This window comes from Cetorhinus maximus, chromosome 4 (assembly GCF_964194155.1).
Source record: "Cetorhinus maximus chromosome 4, sCetMax3.hap1.1, whole genome shotgun sequence".
Classification (NCBI taxonomy): domain Eukaryota; kingdom Metazoa; phylum Chordata; class Chondrichthyes; order Lamniformes; family Cetorhinidae; genus Cetorhinus; species Cetorhinus maximus.
In genome coordinates, this window is record NC_135882.1 from 6,004,174 (window position 1) to 6,026,813 (window position 22,640).

The 22,640-nt window shown below is 43.3% G+C and overlaps 1 protein-coding gene across 3 annotated transcripts in view; it reads left to right on the forward strand.

Moving 5' to 3' along the window:
* zhx2a (zinc fingers and homeoboxes 2a) overlaps positions 1 to 22,640 on the forward strand; it is an 81,389-nt gene that overhangs the window by 56,441 nt on the left and 2,308 nt on the right. The window contains exons 1-4 of one of the 3 annotated variants that reach the window (XM_078539875.1): positions 2,310 to 2,421; positions 5,623 to 5,750; positions 8,474 to 8,562; positions 17,073 to 19,896. In XM_078539875.1, coding sequence (XP_078396001.1) covers positions 17,252 to 19,891 — 2,640 coding nt within the window. In that variant the 5' untranslated portion in view covers positions 2,310 to 2,421; positions 5,623 to 5,750; positions 8,474 to 8,562; positions 17,073 to 17,251 and the 3' untranslated portion in view covers positions 19,892 to 19,896. Of the gene's footprint in view, positions 1 to 2,309; positions 2,422 to 5,622; positions 5,751 to 8,473; positions 8,563 to 17,072; positions 19,897 to 22,640 lie in introns of those variants that run through there. The other 2 variants (XM_078539874.1, XM_078539876.1) reach the window with 2 other exon arrangements.

The window sequence follows — 22,640 nt, forward strand, 5'->3', positions numbered from 1 at the left end:
GAAAATGTTTCCTCCGGTGGTGGAGACCAGAACATGACGGCCACAGATATAAGATGATCACTAATAAATCCAGTAGGGAATTCAGGAGAAACTTGTTTACCCAGAGAGTGGTGAGAATGCGGAACTCGCTACCACAGTGAGTTAGTTGAGGTGAATAGTATAGATGCATTTAAGGGGAGCTGGATAAACAGGCGAGGGAGAAGGGAATAGAAGGATAAGCTGACCGGGTTAGCTAAAGAGGGGTGGGGGGAGGCTTGTGCGGAGCATAAACAATGACGTGGATGTGGGGCTGAATGGCCCCTTTCTGTGCTGTGGGCAGTGGTGATGTTGCTGTTAAATTTGATGATCTCATGGTATGACTTGGTAACTGGAATTCATTTTGGAAAAAGCTGCCTGTAATGTAGCCAAATTCTGCTGGCAATATTACATTTCTCCTCGCACCAGGGAAGTGAACAAAAGTTGGCTTTTACAAAGCTGAGAGAAGTTTTTTATCAGCTAATGTGGACACAGACATTGTGTGTGTGTGTGTGTGTGGTGGGGGGGGGGTGGGTGCGATGGTGGTGTGGAATGGATACTCGAGGCTAATCCTCTGGGGGACATGGGCTCAAATCCCACCACAGCAGCTGTTGGAATTTAAATTCAATTAATAAATCTGGAATATAAAGCTGGTTTTATCAAACTAACGTTGATTGTTGTAAAAAGCCCATCTGGTTCACCTAATGGTCCGTGAGATGGCCGAGCAAACCACTCCGTCCAAGGGCAGTTAGAGGCGGGCAACAAATGCTGGCCTCACCAGCGACGCCCCCACATCCCGTGAAAGAATTCAAAGATGGAAATGTCCTGGAATCCGTTTGGGTCCAAAAGAGAAACCAGCAAAAGCAGCAACAAAATAAACACACACACACACTCAGAACACACTCACAGGCAAGCTTAGGTGGAAGAACATCAGTGGAAATAAAAAAAATGAATGAAAATTAGAATTCTGAGCAGGTTTGGCGGTCAGCAGTAAGACCATAATAAGACATAGGAGCAGAAATTAGGCCATTCGGCCCATCGAGTCTGCTCCGCCATTCAGTCATGGCTGATACGTTTCTCAACCCCGTTCTCCCGCCTTCTCCCCGTAACCTTTGACCCCCTGACCAATCAAGAACCTATCTATCTTGGTCTTAAATACACTCCGTGACCTGGCCTCCACAGCCTTCTGTGGCAATGAATTGCATAGATTCACCACTCTCTGGCTAAAGAAGTAAAGCCACTAACCTCGAAGAAAGCTGCTCATAAAAGATTTCTGTAATGTGGATTTCCCCCTTTTCCCAACATCGGTTTAAATCTGGCACCAAGTTGAGGGGATCTCTAGTGATGTCATCAAGCAGATTAGCAGCCACTCGCTGTGAAGTATTCTCACAGACAGCAAACCAGGAAGGCACTTAAATGATAGTGAGGGATATTTTCAGATGACAAAATAAATGATTATGATTGGATTATGGTAAAGCTAAAGGAAAGCCTCAACAGCACAACCTCTGGGGAAGCATGGAATCACTGTGGCGAAATCTCCTGAATTTCTGCACATGTTCAGACTCCAGAAGTTGCCGTCAGGTTCTAGTGGAGTAAAGATGACAAGCGCTGACAGTTTCACCGTCATTGCCATTGCAAAGTCCGTGCCAGTATATATTGTCTCTGCAGCTCAATGTGACAAATCACTCTGAGTCTTGTATAACCGCTACATCTGTGTTTTAGTGGATGTTGATTTAAGGGATAGATCTGTGTGGGACACCCTGGAGAACACTCCTGTCCTCCTTCTAAGTATTGCTTTGGGATCATTTCTGTCTACCTGAGAGAGCTGACAGGGCCTCAGTTTAATGTCTCATTCAATCTGCCGTGTGCTTCCAATAGTTGCTGTTTTTACCCAGCATTTGCAATTTTTCTTTTAATTTGTGCTTGATTTGATCCCTCGTCCTGATTGCTAAATTTTACAATGTAACCCAGTTTTTATTTTGAAGTGATGCTATTGTCGACCCCGGAGCGTTGTGAGTGCTGGAGTCACTGAGTATATTCACCACAGAGGTTGATGGATTTTTGGGTACAAAGGGAATTAAGGGAGAGGGAAATGGATGGAGTTGATGTCGAAGATCAGCCTGACATTGAGGAGGAGGAGGAACAGGCTTGAGGGGCCGAATGGTCTACTCCAGCTCCTGTTTCTTGTGTTATAATTAAAATTCAATATTATTGTGCGTCACTTTAAATAAAATCTTATTTCATGTTGGTTTCACTGTGGAATGATTTAAGTAAGGTTTTCTTCTGATTTTTAGGCATTCTCACTGACTGACTGTTTATGGTGCAGTTTTTACACACTGCAACTTCCATTTGTGGTATAATACGAAAAGAGCATGAATGCTTCCGCCATTAACAAATGTTGAAGCGGTGAGTTCCATTTAATTATAGTCCACTAGTAATATACCAACTCTGTTTTTTGTGATACATTGTTTTTTGTGACACACGTAGCGACCAGCCCTGCAACAGTGGCCAGTCATATCATTCACAAATGAAAACAGAACTGTACAATTTTACAGCATGATTAGAGGCCATTCAGCCCTCTGTTGTTGCGCTGGCTCTTCGCTAGAGCAGTCACAAATTAAATCCACTGCACTCTCTCCCCGTAGCCTTGTATCTTCCTCTGCTTCTATTTTCATTCTTTGTGTGTTGCTGGCCAGGCCAGTATTTATTGCCCATCCAATTGCTCTTGAGAAGGTGGTGGTGAGCCACCAGCTTGAACCGCTGCAGCCCATGTGGGGTAGGTACACACACACTGCTGTTAGGGAGGGAGTCCCAGGATTTTGACCCAGCGACAGTGAAGGAACAGTGATATAGTTCCAAGCCAGGATGGTGTGTGGCTTGGAGGGGAACTTGCAGGTGGTGGTGTTCCCCTGCATCTGCCACCCTTGTCCTTTTAGGTAGTAGAGGTCGCAGGTTTGGAAGGTACTGTCAAAGGAGCCTTGGCGAGTTGCTGTTGTGCACCTTGTAGATGGTACACACTGCTGCTACTCTGCCTTGGTGGTGGGGGGAGTGAATGTTTAAGGTGGTGGATGGGGTGCCAATCAAACAGGCTGCTTTGACCTAAATGGTGTCGAGCTTCTTGAGTGCTGTTGGAGCTGCACCCATCCATCACGCTCCTGACTTGTGCTTGGAGAAGGTGGACAGGCATTGAGGAGTCAGGAGGTGAGTTACTGTCTGCAGAATTCCCAGCCTCTGACCTGCTGTTGTAGCCACAGTATTTATATGGCTAATCCAGTTTAGATATTTATCATGAAAAAAAGTACATGCCCTAGGCTGAAATATAAGATAGTCACCAAGGGAATTCAGGAGAAACCTCTCTAACCTGAGAGTGGCAAGAAGGTGGAACTCACTACCACAGTGAGTGATTGAGGCAAATAGACTGGATGCATTTCAGTCAAAGCATATGAGGGAGAAAGCAATAGGAGTATATAGTATTAGTTATATAAAGACAGGAGGAGTCTCAATTGGAGTATAAACAGCAGCATGGGCTGGTTGGGCTGAATAGCACGTTTCTGTGCTGTAAGTAATTTTGCGTAAAAAGTTTCCATTTTCTAAAAACTCTGAAACTTTTTCAAACCCCTATCCGCGCATTTAGTGACCATTTAAAATTGATGATCTCCCATCGTTGAATCCCCAACTAGAGAAAATAAACGTTCCCTCTTCACTCTATCAAAAACCTTTTGTAATTTTAAAAACTTGTATTAAATCATCTTGCCTCGTGTATCCCAGTGGATGTAGCCTCATGCCTAAGTCTCTCCTTCATAATTATAGTTACATGTCAACATTGCAAGTGAAAATATTGTGTATCTAGGCTGTAGTCAGAGACCTAATAGCAATTTACATGGGATTTTTTTCCATTGTTGTTGAGATGAATCATGTAATCACTGATTGTGTAGACGTTATCAGAGAGGACAACATTAATTAGCAGCATTGTTAATGTCACAGTTTGGTTAATTCTTCAGTAAAGATTTTTTTTTGTGAATTGCTTGCCCTGTCCTGACTCTTGCTGGAACTCAGCTTCGCAGATACCTCTGATATCTTGTCTTAACAACTCCCCACCCCCACCCCCTTAAACCAGCTTATATTTCACCCCTTTCCTATTTTTACTTAGTTCTGTTGAAGGGTCATAAGGACTCAAAACGTCAACTGTGCTCTTCTCCGCCGATGCTGCCAGACCTGCTGAGTTTTTCCAGGTATTTCTGTTTCTGTTTTTGTTCTGGATTTCCAGCATCTGCGGTTTTTTGCTTTTACCTCTGATATCTTGCCTACTTGAGCCCAATTGACAACTGTTGTCAGGGTTTGCCACTTGTCTAAAACGGAGTTAATCCAATCCTCACCTGGCCTCTACACAGGTGCACTTCTATAGTGGAAGTCACTGGTGAGCAATCAGGGCTAAGAAGCTCTCTATCCTTACCCAAGGAAGGATGTATTTGTCATGAAGGATTACAATGAAGGTTCATTAGGCTGGTTCCTGGGATTGCTCAGAGGAGAAATTGAGTAGAATGGGTCCATATTCCCAGGAGTTTAGAAGGAAGAGATGTGATCTCATTGAAACATAAAATTCTTAAGTGCTTGATGGGGTAGCTGCTGGGGCACTGTTTCCCCCAGCTGGGGATCTAGAACACAGGGTCTCAGGATAAGGGGTCGACCATTTAAGACTGAGATGAGGCGAAATTTCTTCACTCGTGGGGGGTTGTGAATCTTTGGAAATCTCCACCCCAGGTGGCTGTGGACGCTCAATCGTTGAGTATATTCAAGACAGATGTTAATAGATTTTTGGATACTAAGGGAATCCAGATATATGGGGATAGAGCGGGCAAGTGTAGACAAGATAGAAGGTCAATCACGATCTTGAATGGTGGAAAAAACTCAAGGGGCTAAATGGCCTACTCCTATTTATTCACCCTGATCAACCCTTGTTCTTTCCCTGTTTTTTTTGCAAGGGAATTTGAGGCTAATTGTAGTGTCACATTTGTTCACTTGGCTAAATTCAACATTGACCCTGAATCAAATCTCTACTGCTTTGTTTATAGTACCACCCTGGACCTAGAATAATTCTTAAAATATTTATGGAATGTTTCCTATTTTAGAGACACGATCACTAGGGTGAAATGCTACCCTATAAAAATCATTCTACAAAATGAGTTTTGAGAGATTCAGTTTTTGATTATATACTTTAAAAAAAACAGAATTGCTGGTGCAATATAGTCCTGATAATTTAAAGTCTTTATTTTTTTGCACTTAAAAAAAAAATTGAACTATCCATTAAATTAAATAAAATTAAGCAACATAAATGACACCACAGAGCAGGAATTTATTACTCAGCAATGGTGTTTAGGTATAATTTGAGTAATTTTGAATAAAGAGGCAAGACTTTAGGGCATCTGGCCTGAAGCCACTTATTTTACACAACTTGCAGTTGAAAATGCGAGCAGCACACTGTTATCTAGTCAATTCGTTACCAACTGCTCCCTTCTCTGAAATAATGAACTGCCTTTTGGTAGTGCCGAACTTATGTATTGCTGAAAGAAGGCATTTAGTCAAAGCCTTTTGTCTTGCTCTCATCAGGACAATCGCAAGTATACCAACATCAGGGGAAGTAACAACTTTATACTGTATGAGAAGAGAGTGCTGACTGATTGGCAAGTGGACTCTGATTAGCAGGGGCATTGCCATGGAGAATGCACCAGTTAATGGTGACTGACAGTTAACGACGAAGCACTGTTTGAAATTTTAAACCATGCCGCTTGACTCTGCCCAAGGCGTTTCCCTGAAGAATGGGTCAGCGAAAGACTCACTTATTTTGTTTAGCTGAAACAGGCGCAATGTGTGTACATGCTCTTTCTGTCTGCAAAGAACTGGGCCCTGTGTATTAGTATATATATAGCTTCCAGTACACGCAAATGTGCCCTACTGAGCCTGACTGACGATCTTAAATTGGTTGCCAGCGTAGTTTTTTTGGAACACTGAGGGTTATTTAGCAAATGTTGTCCATTCATGAGGATGACGTTAGAGAGTGCACTGTGTGTGTTATTTATATACGACTATATAAAGTGCAAGAAGAAAGATATTGCTGCTCCAGCTCCGGAAAACATTTCAGCAGAAAACCTGATCTAGTGGTGGTCATTGCATTGCTGGTAAGATCAATGTTTATTACCCATTCCTACTTGCCCTTAACTGAAATGGCTTGCTAGGCCATTTTAGCAAGCATTCATGTGTCTTGAGTCACGTATAGGCCAGACCAGATTAGGGTGGCAAATTTTCTTCCCTTATAGGGCATTAGTGATGTTACAATCTCCATAGGGACCAATAACTTTTAAATTTGTTGAATTTCCAGTGACCGACTAAAAGGATTACGTAACAAGATTTCAAGTTTTAAGACTTGTACTGTAACAAACAGCAAGCAACAATAACTAAACATAATTTTGTAGGCAACTTATACTCTTAAACAATAGAAAAGAAAGTCCCCATTTAACTTTTAGCATGACCAAAAATCTCCCGGTTATATGTTACACTGTCCCTTAAGTTGCCACTTGGTTCACGAGGAACCTGCCTAAAATTATTCTCAGTTCCCAATGGCTTGCTTCCTTTCTCCTTTCCCAGGCTGGTAACTTTTAATCCCAGAACAGACCTCACTGCGAGGGTTACACTTGAGATTCCTACCCTGTAGCCCAAGCTAGGCAAATCTTGCAGCCTCCTTTAAATCCCCAAGAACTCGATCTCTTCAGTTTGAGTGAGATCTTCCACCTGCACTCGGTGTGATGACCAATCGAGTCAGCATTTTTTCTGCTTCATGTGCAGGACCGGCTGCCTCTGTCTCACTTCCTGTCTCTCAGCTGCAGCTTGGCTTGGGCCTGAGAGTTTCAGGGACATCTTTAGAAACCCTGTGACCCAGTACTACAATGGCTGGCTATGGACTCTTCCCAAAGTCCTTCTCCATGGTAATGTGAATCAAATGAGCCTTGTATCCAGATGGAAATGCTAATTGCCAACCTCCCCCAAACTCCATTCTGTCCTGGAATTACACAGGCAGTTCAAAGTATAACTGTTTATAAAACCTGACATTCCTAACACCTCCCTGTGAGATTTGGAGACTAACAGCCTACCCAAGGTCAGCACAACTGCTCTTATCATTGTCTACAGGTGTGAACATCTTGCACCTTCTTCCCAGTAAGATTACCTGGGCCCCCTTTAACAACCAAGCCATGCAGACTTATTGTTGGGCAGAATTCGGAGCAAGCCAATGCATTCCTCCATTTTACCTTTAAATTTAAAGACACAGTCTCAGCACCTAACATCCTTATAAACTTTGTGTTCGCTAGTGTGAAGCAGGTGGGTTTTTACAACAATCTGATAGTTTTGAAATTACCATTACTGATACTAGCTTTTTATTTCAGATTTAGTTAATTAGCTGAATTTAAATTTCCCCGCTGCTGTGATGGGATTCGAGCTTCGTGTTCTCCAGATCATTGGTCTAACCCTCTGGATTACTAGTCCAGTAGCATAACCAATATTCTCGTGTTCTCTACCAAGAACAGCTGACTGAAGGAACATTAATTGCTGATTCGGCAGCCTCACTGATAAAAGTGATGGTCATAACCCTTTCAATGTTATAGGTTACCGGAACCTGTGACATCCCTTGTACTAGTCCACAAAACCTAAATAATCCTCTTTAACTAACCAACTACCATGACGCTGCTTTTCAAAAGCAGATTCAATAGCAATCTTCAAAAGAGAATTGGATATAAACTTAAATGTAAAATGTACAGGACTGTGAAGGAGGGTAAGTTTGATAGCTCTTTCAAAGAGCTGTCATAAGTGCAATGGGCCGAATGGTGGTCCTGTGTATGGTCCTATGATGATGAGACCTCGCTAGGCCTTGGACGTACTGCAATACAGTGCGGTACTATTGGTCTTAGCCAATAGGCTCAGCAAGTCTAGGAATTTTCAGCTCCCTAACACCACCTGCAATATTGCAGGGACTTCCATCGATGAGCTTCCTTTCAGAATGAGCCAGCAGGTGTTCTGAGTAGAACTTTCCCTTGTTCAACGTTCTGCTCCAGTGACAGCAGCAGTGTGAAGTAATGCTACAGTCCCATTGTTCTCATTCATGAGATCACAGGAAGTGTACTTTACAACAAGCAAAGTTCTCCACAAAATGTCTGCCTCTAACCAGCAGCTGTAAGTCTGGAACCGGGAGGGGAAAGGAAAATCTTGGAAAACACCAGTATGTGAATCTATATCTTTCTCCATAACTTTCAAAAATACGGTGTAATCCTCAGTAAGATGACACTGTCCCATTCAAATACTGTGATACAAGAATAGAAATGCAATTTGGAAATTAATTTTGATTTATGTATATAAAGTTGCATCTTCTATGTAAGTTCTCCCTCAAATTAATTGGGATCCTTTCTCTTAGCAATTATGAGTCCTGTCATCTCTTGCTGATAACAGTAAAGTGGTTCCGTCACAGACTTGGGGAGAAGAACAGATTAAGACTATGAATAGGTAAGACGTTTTTCAATGTTTTTTTTTCCTACAGCATCCAATTGGCAAAAGGACCCTTCTCAAAATGAATTACTTCCTTTTGTTTAAAGCATTATTACTGGTTGTAATTGAACATATAATGGCAGAGAGTGAGGTACATGTACGCTGTATTTAGTGTGGGACTTTTATAACCACATGTTTTGTAATGACCCCACTATGAGAAAATGGAGGCCTTGTGGTGCAGTGGTAGTGTCCCTGTCTCTGGGCCAGAAGCTCCGGGTTCAAGTCCCACTTCAGGACTTGATGGGCATGGAAGGGGCGTTCATAACATGGCCAAACAGGTTGGTCGTTGGCCAGTAAATCCTTCCAATACACCTGATGGTGGGCAATAAGAGCAGGATAGTTTCCAGGTCAGCCATACTGTAGAAGGCAATGGCAAACCACTGCAGTACTTTGTCAAGCGTAATCATGAACCAGTCCAATGTAAGTCCATGGTTGCCAACACCCTCTCGGGGCATGGTACCTGTAGGAGGGGAACTATGAGAAAACTGAAGCATTTTTTTAAAAATTAGTTTATATCCTGCTGGCGGCTTTTTAATTCAACGACGTCACCCGAGTTGTGATAAACAGCTGCTTTCACAGAATACTCAACCCCACCTAAATCGAGATGAATGTCGCTGATTTCCTGATTATCACTGGTCTCAGTGGAAGGCTGGCCTTTGGACACTGAGTTGACATTGGGCAGGGTAAGCAAAAGCCCCCAGTTGAAGTGGATTGGCTGCTCCCTTTTCCCCCATCACACCTGGGCTGGTTCTCCTGATCAGTCGGTTTTGGGTTGGGGGTGGTGGGGTGCTGGTGTGGTGGTTGTTAAGAGTCAGGCTGATAAACCATCCGTGTAAAACGAAGGACTTTATTATCAAAATAACCCAGAGCGCAACTGGCTGGATTTGAAAGAAGAAATTTAGTTGCCTTATCCTGCCAGTGGAGAGGATTTCCTTGAGGGTTGAACATAGCCACATGATCCAGACAAAAACAGGCTACATGATTGGTTCAGATATGTGCCTAATTGGCAACTGGCTTTGAATTTAAGAGGTGGCAATTTTAATTCCCAAAAGCCCACAGTAACTGTTTTGGGGATGCTTATTAGCCTCGAGGTGTTGAACAATCTTTCGAGTTTGAACTGAAGTCTCTGAAGAGAACCTCCTGACAGGAATTAGTTAATCAGACGCTCCCACAAGGTGGTGAGACTATTAAAATAACAACTATATTTGTCTGTATAAAGCTATTTACAAAGTCATCGTAATACAGTTATAGTGAGCCATTTGTTTCCTTGCATAAGGAGTTCAATATAAGTACTGTAGGGATGTAGTACCAATGTCATTCGATTGTTTACTTACTGTTCTAATAAATTTGTTTTGGGATTTTAAACAAGGTCTCCTAGTGTCTCTGCCACTTTCAACAATTTGGAGGACTTTAAGACCGGGGGGGTAAATCTAGGAACTATGCTGATCATCAGAATGGATTCTTTGTTGGGAATACATGTTGGGAACCTAAATAGAGAACAGGGACAGTACAAATCTCGAATTACAAAGAGCCATAAGCCTAATTTACAATATGGAATTGGAAAATCTGGAGCTGGAAAGCAAAGACTCACCATGCATGATTAAGTTCAAGAAAAGGGGTACACACAGGGGTACAGCGTTTAAATGTGGTGCTGAATTGAGCCAGTTGCATCTAAGCTAATCTTAGCGGGCTAAGCAACAACTAGTTTCAATCAGCCACATTTCTGCTTTTTTTTTTAAAAAAAAAAGGGCACAATTTCAGTTTCATGAAGAAATCTAAAGCTGATGATGATGTTAGAGCAGAGTCCAACTAATGCCTTGTATTGTTGTCTTTGGCACAAAGATTTCCATTGTTCACATCTGGTCTGAGTTCTATCTGGTGAAGTCAACTTCGGCTGAACTGAACAAAAAAAAAAAGTGCAAACTGATACTGGTTTGTTTCTCGCTAGAAAGCTGAGTTCAGCTGTTTACAACAATAGCTTGCATTTATATAGCACCTTTTAGCACAATAAAACTTCCCCGGGAGAGTTATCAAGCAAAATTTGACACCAGATCACCTTGGGGGGGCGAAGTGACCAGCAGCTTGGTCAAAGAAATGGATTTTAAGGAGTCTCTCGAAGGGGGAAAGTGACGTGGAGTGGTTTAAGGAGGAAATTCCAGAGCTTGAGGGTCAGGCAGTTGAAGGCAAAACCGCCAATGGTGGAGCACTTAAAATCAGGGGTGTGCCCTTTTAAAAAAAAAAAGCAGAAATGTGGCTGATTAAAGCCTGATTGTGACTTAGCCCACTCTGATTAGCTTAGATGCAACTTGCTCAGCTCAGTATTGTACTACACTTAATGCTCTACCCTGTGTACCCCTTTTCTTGAACTTAATCGTGCATGGTGGGCCTTTGCTTTCCAGCTCCAGATTGTCCAATCCCATGTTTTATATTATGCTTATAGCTCATTGTAATTCGAGATTCGCACTGTCCCTGTTCTCTATTTGGAGAGGCAAAGAGATCTCAGGGGATTGTAGGGTTGGAGGAGAATACAGAGCTAGGCGGAGGCAAGGAGGCCATGGAGGGATTTAAAACCAAGGTTGAGTGTTTAAAATTGAGGCATTTGTGGACCAGGTATCAATACAGGTCATCAAGCACAGTGGGTGGTGGTTTTACTCTTGGTAACATCTCGATACGAGTGTTGGAAGAAAAATGGTTTGGTGGGTTTCAACTCCTGGTCGTTTAAAAGTGTGGATGGTGCCAAATCTAAATGAATTAATGCATGATACAGGGGGGGAGGTAAGCAACCCTGACTCCCAGCAGCCACAATCCACCTTCATAATAAGTCCCAACCCACTGTATCCATTACCACACAAGATCAAGATCATCAGATAGATGGAGAGGAGACAGGCCATGCAGTCCACTAAAGATTATCAATGTAGAAAAGATCTTTAGTTTTCCACACCCCCCCCCCCCCGCCCCCAACTCCCAGTTAAATGTTTTGCAGGCTTTTGCATAAACTGTCCTACCTTGAAGAGGTATGAAGAAGCTGCTGATGTGACATGCCCAAAATTTGTCTTTCACCTCCTTGAACCCAAGGGTCTCAGATCTCTCATCGCATGATCAGCCTCTGAGTCAGTAGCCCCTGGGTTTGAGTCCCAATCCAGAGAGAGAGAATCCAGACTGACCCTCCCAGTGCAGTACTGGGGGAGTGCTGCCATCTTTGAGACAAGATGTTAAACCAAGGTTCTATCTGCCCTTAGCTGGATGTAAAGGATCCCACGGCATAGTTTGAAGAAGTTCTTCCTGATGTGTTGGCTGATGTTTATCCATCAACTGACATTGTTAAACAGATTATCTGGTCACTTTCACGTTGCTGCTTCTGGGAGCATGCTGTGCGCAAATTGGTTTCCCTGTTTCGTGCATTACAACTATGACTGCACTTGAAAGATCTAATCGGCTGTAAACAAACAAGTTGCGTTTTTATGGTGTCGTTAAAGTAGTAAAAAGTTCACGGCTCTTCGTTGTTTTTTGACATCCCGAGGTTACGAAAGGCGCTATGTAAATGCAAGTTCTTCCTTTTATATTCTTGACCTGAGAATGTGTTCTGGATTCACCACCTTCTATAATATAGCTACTTGAACATCATCCTGAATCAGGTTATTTTACCTTCTGACAGACTGAAATGACACTCTTATTTCTTTGACACTCTTCAATAAAAGCATAAAGAAGGGCACTTATTCAGACTGGCAGGTTATGCTAAGCAACTCTCATAGTGTGACTGTTACAACTCACTTGCCATCAACCAGTGCTCCACATGAAAATAAACTACCTGTGGCTTGGCTACTTTAACATTTATACCTGTCAGCCAGTGACTTATTTTGTCATTACTGGTCCCCAGAGTAAGCAATTCCCTATTCATAACTTGTAAACTCTTCCCCGCTTAGTGAGAGCTTATTTCTTTATGACAGTGACTCCCCTAGTACATTTCTGCTGAACACTCTTATTTATCTGTGCAGTTCTGATGTACCCAGGCAGTTTGGAAAACCTTTGTCTTACTTTGCTCGAGCTGTGCTTCGCGAGGTTAAGGTTATTTTCTGTGACGTGCTCAGTGAAAATGAAAATGTAAAGTGGCAGTCCCCTCCATATGTGTGAGTGGTGATTCTTTACAATTTGGCTCAAGCTGTCTGCATCTGGTATAGGACTTGACTGCTGGCTTCAGGGCAATGCTATTTTCCAGCTGATTGACTGCAAACTCAAGACCCATAACAAGTATATTCTCCCACCCACCACCACCCCATTTTTTTTTAAAGGGAAAAACTACTTAAACTAACAGCAAACAAGTATGTTTAAAAGTCAAAGTTAGCAGTAACAAAATAATCAGTTGGATCTGCCTCTAATCCGCAATATTATTAAAATAAGGAACATTTCTCAGTGCTTTTGTTTTCCAGTTGCTACTCGAAAATTAAAGATGAACTGGCTACTTGCAGAATAAAAAATTATTTCCTACTCGTTCCAAGGTAAAAGGTCTAATGACTACTAATGTTTAATAATTGGTTTTCTGCCCTTCCAAAATAATTGAGCACGAAGCAGGGCACTTAAAGCCAATTTACAATTAAACTTGGCCTTTTTGAGTCTTTGTTTTATCTCTTAATCTTTTAAAGTTCAGGGTACTAATTAGTGCCGGTTAAACCAGATCATGGCTGTGTTTCCACAGTTTGTTTGACGGATTCTTATTGATGTTTCGAGATTTCAGTCTTGGCAAGTGGAAGATTTTTTTTTCCAAAACAAAGCACATTAAGATATTGTGGATAAATGTAGCTTTGTCTTTTTGACAGGTACTGAACTGATTTTCTGAGTGAATCATACTATAATTAGAATAAATTTGTTGCCACTAGAATATAATCTAATATTGTAGAATCTGCACATACTCTTTAGGGATCTATGCAAAGATATAAGCCCAGATTTTGCGGAAGGAATAACAAGCGAGGCTGCCAGTGCCTGCCATTATCACAAAGTAAATTGACCATCAACTCCTGACGTTGAGACATGCGCAATTAAGCTTAGACATTGGAAGTCACTGCCTTGAGTTGTCCTGCTCCTTCAGAAGCTTCACTGATGCAGTATCTCTCTGAGGGACCCGACATTCAAAGTTGCTGTACTTACCCAATAAACACAGCAGAAAAAGTTGGGGCTTGTCCGTTCAAGTGTAAGTGTATTTTTGATGGATTGATAAGTTTGCGTTACTGCTGATCAACCACTCTGGCGCTGAAATTTTAACTTTTTAAAGACCGTGGTCTTATTCCTTCGGATTTTAATTTTGTTTAAAGAGTTTTTTTAAAAAATTATGTTTTTGCTTGTCTTTTTTTTCTCTCTCGCTCTCAATCCCATCTTTCTTTGCCCTCTCTATTTTGCTTCCTGTACATAAATTGACACTGAAGTAAATATTCGAACCTATATTTCCTGGTTTAGACAATGTGGCTCTGTGTGGATTGTTCAATCTTACTGAGTAAGGAAATAGATTGTTGTTGGCCCATTCAAGCAGGTCCCACTTCCCCTTTTATCGGACACTGCACTATTTTGACCCCTGAGTTGCAGCAAATTGCAGTGCAAAACTCAGCAACATTTGTGGGCAACTGTAAATGTAAAAAAACAGTGAGCACCGTCCATTCGCTGCTGACTACAGCCTCCTGGTTCCACATATTAACTAGTGGCGCCATTGTTTTGTAGGTGAACCATAAACTATTGGAGCTGCATGGTCTGATGTTGTGATGATCTGTTATCCAGTAAGAAGCTATTTCATAGGTTCTACCCACCATTCGGTTTGGGCTGGACCTAAAGCCTGGTTGCTAAACGTGACTGGCAGATGCTTAACTCAGTCACACAGAAACAACCAGGCTTACAGCAGAGAAGGGAGGCCATTCAACCCACTTTGCCCACCAGCTCCTCACTATGGCAGCCCAAAGTTAATCCTTAACATGTTGCTGTCTCCCCATAGCCCTGTGTCTTCCTCAGCCTCAAATATTTATCCAATTTTCCTTTAAAGGGTAGAATGATCTCTGCCTCGGCCACACTCTGTGGCAAAGCATTCCTTGCTCCACCAGCCCCCTGCATATTGAAAGTTCTCCTAATATCTCTTCTCACACTCACTAGTAATGACTCCTAGTCACTGACTTCCTAACCGGAGGAAATGCTTTTTTTTCTTATTCGCTACAACAAAACTAAGACCTAAGATTTTTTTAAAAAGGAATGAACTTGCATTTATATAACACCCTTGGGGCATCCCGCAGTGCTTTACAGCCTATTTAAATAGCTTTTGAAATGTAGTTGCTGTAGTAATGTAGGCAGCCAGTTTGTGCATTGCAAGGTCTCAAACAGCAGTGAGACACATGACCAGAATTTTTTTTCAGTCATGTTCATTGAGGGTTAAGTGTTGACAATGGCTGTAGCCTCTATTAACTCTCACCTTCACTTTCTCTACGCGAGTGAAAATATCCCCACACCCTAAGCCTCTCTTCATGATCCAAGTTTCCCTTTCCCTGGCAGCATGGAAGTGAATCTACTCTACACGCTCTATGTAGCTCTAATGTTGTTTCTCTAATGGATGTGCCAGGCCTTGTTGTTATAGAATGTATTGATGCAGTTCTGCTGCTGGTGGCTCACAATGCCTCCCAGATGCCCAATGTTGATCACTCAATTTTTTCTTGATCTATCTCACTTAGCACCATGTGCCACATGACATGATGGAGGGTATGAAAGACAAGATTCTGTCTTTACAAAGAATGTATGATGGTCACTCCTGGCACATCAGCAATGGGCAGACGCATCTGCAATAGGCAGATGATTGAGGAACAGGTGAAGTAGGTTATTCTATTGTGGGCGATGTCCTCTGAAAGCTTGGGTCCGGCAGCATTGTTCTTGAGGACTTGGGGCAGCTCAGCTAGTGATGTAGCTACTGAGCCGTTCTTGGAGATGGATGTGTAAGTTCTCCGCCCAGAATACATTCTGAGCCATTGTTACTTTTAAGAGGTGTTCTACATGGAGGAGCACTGATTTATCAGCTGTAGGAGGACGGTAGGTGGTAATCAGCAGGAAGTTTTCTTGCCCGTGTTTGACCTGAAGTCATGAGACTACATGGGGCCCGGAGTGAATGTTGAGGATTCCAGTGTCCCAGTCCAGGGCTGTGTCCGCAATGATAATGCAGGAGACTGTGACTAGATAGGCGCTGTTCATTGGGTACATCCTGTACCACCTGCAGGATATTGTTCGTACTCTGGTCTACCTTGGAATGGATAAAGTCACCTAATTATGTTGTCTTACTATTATTGCATATCCCCCTGAGCTGCATATCCTCCAACTCCAATTCATCTCCACTGACCTATAATGCACACCAAGAATTGTACCAATAATTTTATTTTAATTTATTTGTCTTAGTAATTTCCCAACCTCCCTTTTCCATCCGCGAGCATTGATTCATTGCTGCATAAAACACCCCTTTGCGTTTCACAGCAGCGTTACCAGACAAATTTTGACCCCAAGCCACATACGGAGATATTAGGGCAGGTGACCAAAAGCTCGGTCAAAGTGGTAGGTTTTAAGGAAAGTCTTTAAGGAGGGAAAGTGGCAGAAAGGTTTAGGCAGGGAATTGCAGAGTTGAGTACTAAAATAGCTGAAAGCATGGTGACAATGATATAGTGATACTGGGACAAGCCTGTTACAACCACCCACATTTGTGTTACCCAGGCCTGAATTGACTCCTAAAGTTTTAAAATACAGCAAAGCAGCTGGTGCAAGTGTATTTGCAACATTGCAAGTGAATTCAAATTCAGCTCAGATTGCTAGTTACTTCACTGCCATGTCTGGCTTTTATTTAGCCTTATTAATATACCATTCTAATCCTTTCTCCCTCATGTGTTTATCCGAGTTCCCGATAAATACATCTATACTATTCACCTCAACCAGTCCCCGTGGTAGCGAATTCCACATTCTCACCACTCTCTCTGGGTAAAGCCGTTTCTCTCGAGTTGCTGATTGGATTTATTATCTCGTATTTATGAGCCCTGCTTTGGGCCTCCGCTTACAAGTCGCGGCATTTTCTCTGCGTCCGCCCTATCGAACCCCTTCCTAACTTAGAAAACCTGTTACGTAAAATTTATGTAGGCCGTTTCAATCAGGATCTTGGGCATGAATCCAAGGCACGCAATAGTATTCATAATTTGACATAAAATGAGCAGATTTTCCTCATAAGATAACAAATATAACAGCTGATAAATTTGAATATCGGACGGTGGGTATAGATTGTTCTTTTGAAATCAAGGTTAGGGCAGTTTAAGTAAATTCAGATGGCCCTAATAAACAAGTCGCTATCTAAACCCTTCACAGCCTTGGACCGCTGTGACTAGACCTATTTCTAATCCATTTTTCACTGCTGTACATGTATTTAACTTTTTTTTTAAAAAACAAAAAGCTCAATCAACTGTTCTGTATTGCAGGTAAAATTCTCCTGTGATGTGGGCCAACAAAGCCGCTAGCTGGAGCTGATGGTAATCAGTGAGCTCTGAGTTACTGCAACCTGGAGTAGTTTTGGGTACACTTCACTAAAGAGGGCACTGGTCCACTGAGGTTTCAAGAAGGCCCTTAGCCAACAGCTGCTCCTATAATCAGACCACTCATGGCTAGTAAACGTAAGTCAACAACTCCTTGTATGGTTCGTGCCACAGATGTCTTGGAGCAGGACCCAGATATGGAGATGGACGGAAACCCAGGCGACAGGTCTCCCCGCCAGTTGTCGGATGAAAGCTGGCCGGCGGATAATGGAATAAGTGACGGGGATCAGGTTTTAGAGAAAACTGCCTTAGACAATCAACAGACCAAGAAACTAGAGGGAGGCTATGAATGTAAATACTGCACCTTTGAATCACAGGACTTGAATGAGTTTACAGAACATGTTGATACTATACATCCAAATGTTATCCTCAATCCATTTTATGTCTGTGCAGTTTGTAACTTTACAACAAAAAGGTACGACACCTTTACCGATCATAATGGCAGGCATCACCAAGGTGAAAACAACTTCAAGTTGAAGTTGATAAAGCGCAATAATCAGACTATCCTTGAACAGACAATTGAAGATCCCACTAACACTGGGTTTGCAGATAGAGAGGAATTTCCACCGGCTGGAATCTCAATAAGTAAAACTCCAATCATGAAAATGATCAAAAGCAAAGCAGACAGTAAAAGAATCAATGTGTTGCCACGCATGAAAGAGGAATATAGTACTAAGCAAGAAAGCAAGACTGAAGGGAATAACACTGACATTATCCAAAATGCCAATGGTGGATTACTTATTCCAGAAACTGTGATTAAGGATGGCGTGCCTCATGTGATGCCATCGATACAGCCGCCGCCAAACATCAACTTAATACCCAAGGTCATGATTCCCATGCATGGCTCTAAATATAACGCTGCTATGGATGTTAACAAAAGCCTCATAGGTTCCTTTAATAAATTCCCCTACCCTACACAGGCAGAACTATCTTGGTTGACGGCCGTCTCGAAGCATCCGGAAGAACAAATTAAAATGTGGTTCTCGACCCAGCGTCTTAAACACGGCATCAGCTGGGCTCCTGAGGAGGTGGAAGAGGCCAGGAAAATGATGTTTAACGGCACCATTCAGACCCCAACAATCACTGTTGTACCGGCGCAGATGCCATCGTCCGCCAAAGGCACGGCGCAGCAGGTTATCCAGACGGGGGTGCCTTGCCAGTTGGTCGGCCAGACAGGTATCGTGTGGACGCAGGTCGCCAACGGGTCAACCGTGTCCTGTGCCCCCATCACCTTGACGGTAGCTGCCAGCGTGAGCCAAGCCCAGTCTCAGAAGCGGAGTTTGCCGCCCTCCCAGGTAACCGGAGAGCCGAAACGTGCGAATGTTGTCCAGGTTTGCCAGCTTGCGTCGCAGGGGAACTCGGTCGTGTTTTCTCCGGGGGCCGGGGACGTGAACACGAGCCGTAAGAAGACCAAGGAGCAAATGGCGGAATTGAAAGCCAGCTTCGCCGTCAGCCAGTTCCCCGACGATGAAGAGGTTTTCCGGCTCATGCAGGTGACCAAACTCTCCAGGGCCGAGATCAAGAAGTGGTTCAGTGATAATCGGTACCGGACGCAAAAGGGCCACTCCAGTCACGCCGCCAATGAAATCGTGGTCACCATCCCCCAGGACCCTCCTTCCGGGGGTCATCCAAATCGGAAATCCGGATGGAACAATTTCTCTGATTTTGCACCGCAGAAATTCAAAGAGAAAAGTACCGATCAGCTGAAGGTGCTCGAGGAGAGCTTTCAGTATAGCTCCTTCCCAACAGATGAGGAGAAAGAAAGATTAAGATCAGAGTCCAAACTAACCAGGAGGGAGATCGATGCCTGGTTCTCCGAACGGCGGAAACTGAGAGACTCGCTGGAAGGAGGGATTCTAGAAACCAGCAAACCGCCCCTCAGCCAGGATGTGAAACCAGAGACTGTAAAATCAGAAGGACAAGAAGTAGCTGACGATAGCCACACGAAAACTTCCCTTTCGGGTCCACATTATCCAGGCAAGCCTGGGACCCCTCCACCAAACACCGGAATACAGCATATTAAAACGACCAGTCCAATTGACAAGACTCATAAGAAAAGTCAGGAACAGCTGCACATCCTAAAGAGTGCATTTGTACGCACCCAGTGGCCAACAGTAGAGCAATATGACAGCTTAGCAGTGCAGAGTGGGCTGCCAAGAAATGACATCGTCCGTTGGTTTGGCGACAACAGATATGCAATTAAAAATGGCAACTTGAAATGGCTTGACCAGTACCAAAGAGCAAATACAGAAAGTCATAATGGCCAGAATAACCTCAATGGCAATGAACGAAGAGGCAGTAGCAGAGGACATAAGGCAGCTGGTGTTTGGGGTGGAATCGGGCATTCCACACACAGCCGGGCTGGTAAAACCGTCCTATTCCAGTATTACTTGCGGCACCGACAGCTAAGGGAGGAAGACCTCGACGAGTTGGTTTCAAAGTCCAATATGAGCTACGAGCAGGTCAGGGACTGGTTCGCAGAAAAACAAACGGAAGATGCCATGGACACGTCAGAGAGCAATAGCAGAGACGGCCAATATAGTGATGAGGATGAGGAGTGGGGTGAGGTAGAGGACATCAGTGAGAGAGACGAAAGTGTTGTCTCTGAATTCACAGGCAGCTGGGCACACACACCACAATGTGGCTCAACTGAGTTTAATGAACTGGATTCTGAAAGCTTATCTGCTGAAAATCCCACAATATAGCAAAGGTAAAGGACTTGATTATTTAATTTCCCGTCCAAGTGCAGTTGATTCTTGGATAGAACTGTGTGTTGAGACTATACGTGCAATATAGCTGGCCTGAATAAGAACCTAAAGAGGTAGGATAAGGAGTGGACCCAGTTAGCCCTTCAAGCCTGCTCTGCCATTCGGTAAAATCATTTGCTGTTCTGCGACCTCCACCCCACTTCCCAGCACTGTTCCCCTATCCCTTGAGTCCCTTTAGTGTCTAGAAAATTAATTGATATTTGCCTGGAATATACTCAGCGACCGAGCACCTACATCTCTCTGGGGTAGAGAGGCTCTCGAACCCCTGGGTGAAGAAATTTCTCCTTAACACGATCCTAAATGGCCAGCCCCTTATCCTGAGACCGACAAATGTTCGCTCTAAGCCGCACGATCGTGCAGCAACCCGGATGTTCGCATGGTCGCCCTGCACAAGTCGGCCCGGTAAAGTTAATGTTTAAAGGCCCCGCGCACTGAAATCACCCACACGTGCATCAAAAGAATTTAGAGGGTATGTTGATTGTGAGCCCTACTTCTAGACTTCCTTTCCAAGGGAACCATTCCCCCGGCCCCTACCCTGTCAATCCCCTTAAGAGTTTTATGTTTTACTGAGATCACTTCTCATTCTGCTGAACTCTTCAGGAATACGGGTCCATTCTACTCTCCTTGTAGGACAATCCCCCTCATCCCGGGACTCAAGACTAGTGAACCTTTATTGCACCCGCTCTGAGGCAAGTATACCTTGACTATAAGGTAGGGAACAGAGCTTGGACAGACTCAGTACCCCAGGCGTGTTTTCACCAAAGCCCTATGTAAATGTAGGAAGACTTTTTCACTCTTGTACTCCAACCCCTTTGTAATAAAGGCTAACGTACCATTTGTTTTTACAAGATGGCGTATTGTGGTGACATTGGAGAGTCCAGTTCAGTTTTTTTTGGCATTTCCCCTTGATTCAGCAGAGTGAAGCCAGTGGATTGGTTAAAACTGAAAATGGAACCTTTTGCCAGTGACTGTAGGGTTTGATGCCTCAGCCTTGTAGATAGTAAATCTTCATAAAGAACTATTGAAATAAATGTCTTGTGCATCTTGGCTGATCTTTTGAACTCTTAAGAGCTGTGCTGGCATATATTATCAGCAGTATCACAGTATCATACAGCACAGAGGGAGGCCGTTCTGCCCATTGTGACTGGGCTAGCTCTCTGGTAGAGCTATGCAATTTGCCCCCACTCCCGCTGCCCTTTTCCTTCATAACCATGTAAAATTTCCATCGTCAAGTATTTATCCAATTCCCCTTTGAAATTTCCTATTGAGTCTGCTCCCACTGCCCTTACAGGCAGCGCATTCCAGATCATCATAACTCAGTGTGCTTAAAGGTACCAAAAAAAAAGTTTCCCCATGTCGCCCCCTGCTTCTTGTGCCAATCGCATTAAATTTGCGTCCCTCTGATTACTGGTCCTCCTCCCAGTGAAGGGTAAGCCGAATACAACTTTCTTAGCTTGTATAAGTCCTCGCTCTCTGTTTAAAATCAGAATATTCCGTAACATGAGTTACTGAGCAAAATGGCAAACGTTTTGTTTGGTTAATGGTTTAAAAATGGCATCATGGGTTAGATTTGAATCCGTGGAAGACGGAAGGATAAAAAAAACTCCTTGGCTTGCAGGCCGAAATATGCCTCAAGGAGATGCATTTTGGCACTCGCGTATTGATGCTGAATCCAGTGCATGTCACCCCGAACACAAAACTAAAATCAATTTTTTTTTTTAAAGAAGTGTAATCCTGTATTCATCAATTGTGTCATCAATGTTTATTCTCTCTTGGGCTGTGGGCATCACTGGCTAGGTCAACGCTTGTTGCCCATCCCAACTGGCCTTGAGAAGGTGGTGGTGAGTGGCCACCTTGAACCGCTGCAGTCCCTGTGGTGTAGGCACCCCCACAATGTTGTTAGGAAGGGAATTCCAGGATTTTGATCCAGCGACAGTGAAAAGAACGGCGATATTTTTGGCACTCCTCAGAACAAGAACAACTTGCATTTATGCAGCACCTTTTAATATATGTCCCAAAGTGCTTCACAGCAGCATTATTAGGGGAGGGAAAAAAATGCCATCAAGCCACATTTGAAAAAGACACAATTAAATGCTCATGTTGAATGAGTTGTCCTATTGGAGACCTGGCTCTGGATTCTGTAACATTTCTCCCTTTAAGAGTAACAATTAAATTGTTGTCCCAGAATCATGGTGACGTCTTCCAATGTCAAGTATTTTCTTTGAGTGAAGAGTTTGCTTCTGTCACGAACGTGGAATTGGCCAGCAGGAGCAGACCTCTGTACACCACTATCCCAACTGCATCCCGCACAGAGTTTGCTCCAGAGCTGATTGTTCCCCGTAATCTGAGTTTGCTGTAATTCTGCACTAACTGGGTCAATATTACTTCAGTTTGATGAGCCTTGTGCCCTTTTTTGTAGTAACCATGACCTTCTGTTCTGCATGACATCTTAGAGACTCCACCGCAGTATTGTTACACTTTTTAAAAAAAAACGTTTAAGCTCTTTGCATTGTCCTGCATAAATACATTTTTCGCGTTCTAGCTTTCGATGTGACATTTTATTTGCGTGCACTTGTGTAAGTTCTGCAAAAATGTTCATGGTGTTAGCATTCGATTTGAATAGTTTGAGAATGACACTCGTACGGTAGGAGCCAAGTGTGAGCCATGGCTCAGTGGTCAGCACTCT